Source organism: Montipora foliosa, chromosome 3 (assembly GCF_036669935.1).
Source record: "Montipora foliosa isolate CH-2021 chromosome 3, ASM3666993v2, whole genome shotgun sequence".
NCBI classification, from domain to species: Eukaryota; Metazoa; Cnidaria; class Anthozoa; order Scleractinia; family Acroporidae; genus Montipora; species Montipora foliosa.
In genome coordinates, this window is record NC_090871.1 from 26,080,031 (window position 1) to 26,085,030 (window position 5,000).

The window sequence follows — 5,000 nt, forward strand, 5'->3', positions numbered from 1 at the left end:
CAAGATACGATCGATCTGAAGCACAAAACACACTATCGGACGATGTTTTGAAACAAAAGTCAGTTTTGAGATAAAGTTAATACTATTAGCTTCAATGTTTCCGTTTTTCTTTGAGTTAGCTAGCGCTACAATCTCCCGAAGCTAAGAACAATGTGTCTTTCATTTGGGACGGATTCAAAACATTTAAAATGGCGGTCTCAACTGGAGTCTCGTGCCCAGACTTCCACGTTTGTCTCTTTTTCGTCCAACCAACACTTCCCTTCACTTGAGTATCACTTTTCGCTACCTTCACATGCAGTAAACACATTTTTGATAGGATTTATGTTTTACTGGGGGTAGTAACTCATTGAAAATGCGATAAGACGCAAGTTCCCACCATCTCAACGCTTATGTGCAACGACATTTTCTTTTTTGTGGGTGGCATTTAGACCACGGACAGGAACCGGGAGTCAAGTTTTATCTTCTTTGAGTAAACGCAATATTTATTGTGGCCTCGGGAAACGATTGTTGAGGTTCAGTTCGTTATGTCAAACTGGAAATTCTAAAACAGGAGTTTTACTACTCATTGGAGGAAGTAAATCGCGCCAAAAACGATAACAGTCGCCCTCTCGCTTCCATCCGTGGCTCAAAGGCAAGCAACAGTGAGGATGTGTGTCATTTACCAGCGAGAAGGACTGCCAGAGTCAGTAAATTTGAAGACTGCACATAAATCGCCATATCTAAGTTTACAAATATGATGGATTATTTTGGCGTCAATAATATTCTTCGTAAAACAATCGCCTTTGTGACGACGTTCACGAAACCTACTGCGTCAACATGTGTGGTCCCTAAATATTAAAGAATCAACCTGAAGAAACTAACAAAATGTGTAGACAAAGGAACCTTGTAAGTTTCTGTTTTATTTACTATGGTTTGCGAAGTTGTTTAAGCAAGTGAAATGTTCTCATTGAAGTTCGCACAAAAACGTGAAACAGTCGACGTGCAACCCAAATGTTTAAGCTTTGCACAGTTGATAGCGCATAAGCTGAAAGTTTAGCTGGATAATGAGCTTAACAAAGCGTTATATTTTTCTAAAAGTTAACCTTAATGTTTACACTGTTGTAATAAAATTCTACCGCAATTACGTAACTAATTCACTTTCGTTTTTATAAGTAAAAAAATTCTGGAAATTCCTGAGGGGAGGGGGGGGGGGTCATCAAAGACCCCTCTGGAATGAAAATCCTGGGGGGAGGGGGGGTGCAAATCAAAAAGTCTTCCGTGGTGGGGGTATGGATATTTTCTGGAACCACACAATCTTTCACTACCGGGGTAAGAAAGAAACAAGAGCAAGAGCACATTTAGGTTACAACTGGTTCAACTCTTGGAATCAGCCAGCTAGAATTTCTTTGCATAGTGCACTCAGTGTGTTTGAAACCGTAGTCTTCATGAAGACAACTGTGATTAATCAGGCATTTGAAATAAGTCGTCTTGGATCAAGATTGTTTTGACAAATTAGAGCTTTACATTTAAGATCCCCATACAACCAATTCAATGGACAATCCAAAACATAATTGACATTATGAAGACAATAGGTGCCCCATTTTTTGTAATTTAATCATTATCAGTTAAACAAATATCGATTTAATGACAGCCTCGATAATAATCTTAGCTTAACATGATTATCAATTCATTCAACTGAGAATAAACTTGAATTCCTAGCACAATTTATGTATAAAACGCGAAAAAAGGTCACCATAAATGCAACCCCGCCCGACTGGAAAGCCAACCAGGTATAAAATAAGCACAACAACGTTTCAAAATTAAAGTCTAAGAAAAAACCTCTCGCCCACACTTCCTTATATCAAGTACGTGATGAAATGATGGTGTGCCCACAATCTTAAACTTCGAGGAAAATTCTTGAGTATATCTTTTTCCCAACACAGCAAAAAGAACCAAAACACAATTGTTTAAACACTCGTCTTGAAGATGCAATAATATGTTTAGAACGAATAAATGTCTTTGATATATTTCACTATCAGAACAAACTCAGGCGATTACCTTGAATAACGACATTCCACGCAATCGATTATTTGTTAGAGGTAACGTACTGCATGGGGAACCGTCGTCGAGGGACAGAGAAAAAGCGTTGTAAGTCTTGACTGTCAAAGCAGCATTTTTTAATTCAATTACGTTGAGCCGCGTCCAAATAGGCTTATCCTTAAGAAATATGACAACAGTATAGAACTGATTTAATAGGATTCGAAATAAGCTTACTCCAGAATAAAGTAATTTCGCAAAGGTAAACCAATAGAGTTTACTTAGTAAACATACTATATACCAACAGAAGGCCCAGTTGCAATTGGTCTCCTTACCTTGTGCAGGCACTCTACCACTCGAACAATGTCGTGAAATATTATAATTGTCTCCCTTTCGGACAGTCGTTTCTCTCGAATCACGTAATGCTGTAAGTTAATCAAATCAGCCGTATCCGAACTGAAGTCGTGAGCGCACAAGCAGTCAAGAACTAAACAAAGGCGATGTCGAATGCGATACTGTCTTGCAACACTCGCGCTTTGCTGTGGGCGGTGAACGTTTGTTGCGCCACTCGAGTCTTTATCAGGGGGAATTTCCTCATAGTATTCGTCCTTGAAAAGTCCGTGATGGTGTACAACGCCATCTTGGTCGTGAAGAAGAGATAGCAAAGAATACTCAGTGTGTAATAACATCTTTCCTTGTTTATCGTCCTGAGTCTCGCGTCCCGGGTCGGCCAACGTGAGGATTTTAATGGAATAAAAGTCATCTGTACCATCCTTTTTCGCTAAACACTGAACGATGCTTCGTACAGGTGAATTACCCAATCTAGGTCCAAGTAAGTACGGACCAGCGCGTTTCAGCGTTCCACGATTCGAAGCTCTGATCAAAGCCCTTCGCGAACTCAGAGACGAACTGGAAGGAGTAGAATTCGACGACGATTCGCCTGATTCAAGGCAAGACGCCTTTCGCTTTACTCCAGTTGTTCCACTGCTGCTAGAGCGCATTGTTGATGAGCACACTCTGGAAACAAAGAGACCTTTCGTTTGAATTGTGTCACATCGGAAGTGATTCCATTCAAAAAATGTTTGTTTGAAGTTCAGGTTCTCTCGGCCAAGGGCACACCGCTCAAGCCCAGGCCGAGGATTCAAAAAGTTTCAGACTTGATATCTTATTCAGCGACATGGATGACAGACATTTTATGTAAAAAAAATCTCCGTTTGTGGCAAAAAAATCTCCGTTTCATTGAACGTAATATTGAAAAATCGGAACTTGGAACTTGTTTCACACACTTTTGTTGCCATGGTGAAAGGACGCCCAACACGTGCGTTACCAAAACACAGACAACATCAAAATGGCAGAGCTCTTATCAAAAGCCACGGATTCTAGAGGTAGGATCTCTCTCGTCTTGAATCAAAAAGGGGCATTATAACTACTTTAAGATTCTCAATTTCATGCCAACAGAATATTCTTACAATCAATGTAATGTCAAGGAGGAACGGACTATTCTAGTTTCTTTCTGGATGGTAGCCTATATCGTGGATGCTCGTCAAGAATGTTAAATACTCTAATAAAAGTAACAATCTCGGCGTTCTCATCGAAAAGTTATCATTTTCATTAAGAATTTAGAGCTCCATGATTCTGATTATTGTAAAGACATCCTCCTTCTTTGAACAACTTGCAATATATTTGTTGGGACAATAATTCAGTCGTTAGTTTATCACACCATGACCATATATATATATACTGAAAATACAGCTAAAAGCCCAAATATCCTAAGAGACTCTAGAGAGATCTTCATTCTAATTTCTAAGTTTAGGCTGTCTCCTAAATCTACCTTCAGATATGTTCAATAACAATAACAAAAGCTCTCACTTGTGTAAACTTTATTTGATTTATCAGGGAATGATTATCTTCATTCCTTGAGGCCAACTGTTAAGCCCTACTTCAAGGATGGCCTTGGAAGCAAATCAATTGGGGAACCTGAGTGGAGACCTCACCCAAGAAATGCTCTTTCCGTGCCCAATAGACTCGACAACTCAGTTAGGTTAGTACCAGTGCGAAAAAAATTAATGTTTTTTTGGTAGGATTTTGTGTCTTATGGGTAGAAAGAAAGTACTGTTTTGTCTTGCTGAAATTTTTCAGGGGTGGTAATGGTCTAGACTGGTTTTCAAGTATTCGCTGTGCTTCACACGAAGAGAATACACACATACCCTCTCAAGAAAGACAAAAAGAAGCAGTGTGTCATCTTGACACCACCTGTGACAGAGGTAGGGCAACATAAGAATATTTTTTGCCATGCCCCAATTTTAGCTTGTTCCTTTTCTCACTGAGTCAAGGGGGAGAAAGGAGGGAGATAAAATTCAGGCATAGCAGGCACTCAGGAGCATGTGCAACAAGTCTACCTCTGCGACCTGGGTTTAACTCTCAGCCCCAAGGCTGTATGTGGGTTGAGTTTCAGTCAATTTCAATCTGCCTCGGAAGGTTTTTCTCTGGATACTCTGGTTTTCCCCCCTCAGCAAAATCGACTCTCAGTCAATTACATGTACATCCTGGCTGCGGGTGGATGCCATTGATAGGGATGACCACTGGTATCGTTCCCTTTCATAGTCATAAATGAATAAAGTTGGTAGTGTAAGGTCTAAAAACTGGCAGTAGAAAATTAATCCTAGCAGGTGAAGAAATAGATCTTTAAGCACTAACTCAAGACAAGTTTCAATTTAGGAAGAGACAATTAGGACTTCCCCCTCTCCTTCCCGACAGGGTCTCTAAGGAAGAGTGCATGTATAACCAAATGATAGTGTATTAAACTAAACAAGATTGCAGGCTGCTGGATGGATAAACAGCTACCACTAGACACTACAATCCAGCCTTCATTTGAACCAATTTCTTGTTCAAAGATCTCCAAATGATGACATTTCCTCATTGCATTTGAGTTTTGAAGCATGGATTCCATTTTTTCTCTCCCATAATAGACTACTTCTTTGTTT

The 5,000-nt window shown here is 39.8% G+C and overlaps 2 protein-coding genes across 2 annotated transcripts in view; one reads left to right on the forward strand and one right to left on the reverse strand.

The window, feature by feature from the left end:
- LOC137997174 (serine/threonine-protein kinase 40-like) overlaps positions 1–3,153 on the reverse strand; it is a 14,949-nt gene extending 11,796 nt beyond the window's left edge. Inside the window, exon 1 of the mRNA XM_068843011.1 lies at positions 2,352–3,153. Coding sequence (XP_068699112.1) covers positions 2,352–3,017 — 666 coding nt within the window. The 5' untranslated portion in view covers positions 3,018–3,153. The remainder of the gene's footprint in view (positions 1–2,351) is intronic.
- A 59-nt stretch (positions 3,154–3,212) lies between these two features.
- LOC137997176 (uncharacterized) overlaps positions 3,213–5,000 on the forward strand; it is a 12,173-nt gene continuing 10,385 nt past the window's right edge. Inside the window, exons 1-3 of the mRNA XM_068843014.1 lie at positions 3,213–3,401; positions 3,913–4,057; positions 4,156–4,280. Coding sequence (XP_068699115.1) covers positions 3,365–3,401; positions 3,913–4,057; positions 4,156–4,280 — 307 coding nt within the window. The 5' untranslated portion in view covers positions 3,213–3,364. The remainder of the gene's footprint in view (positions 3,402–3,912; positions 4,058–4,155; positions 4,281–5,000) is intronic.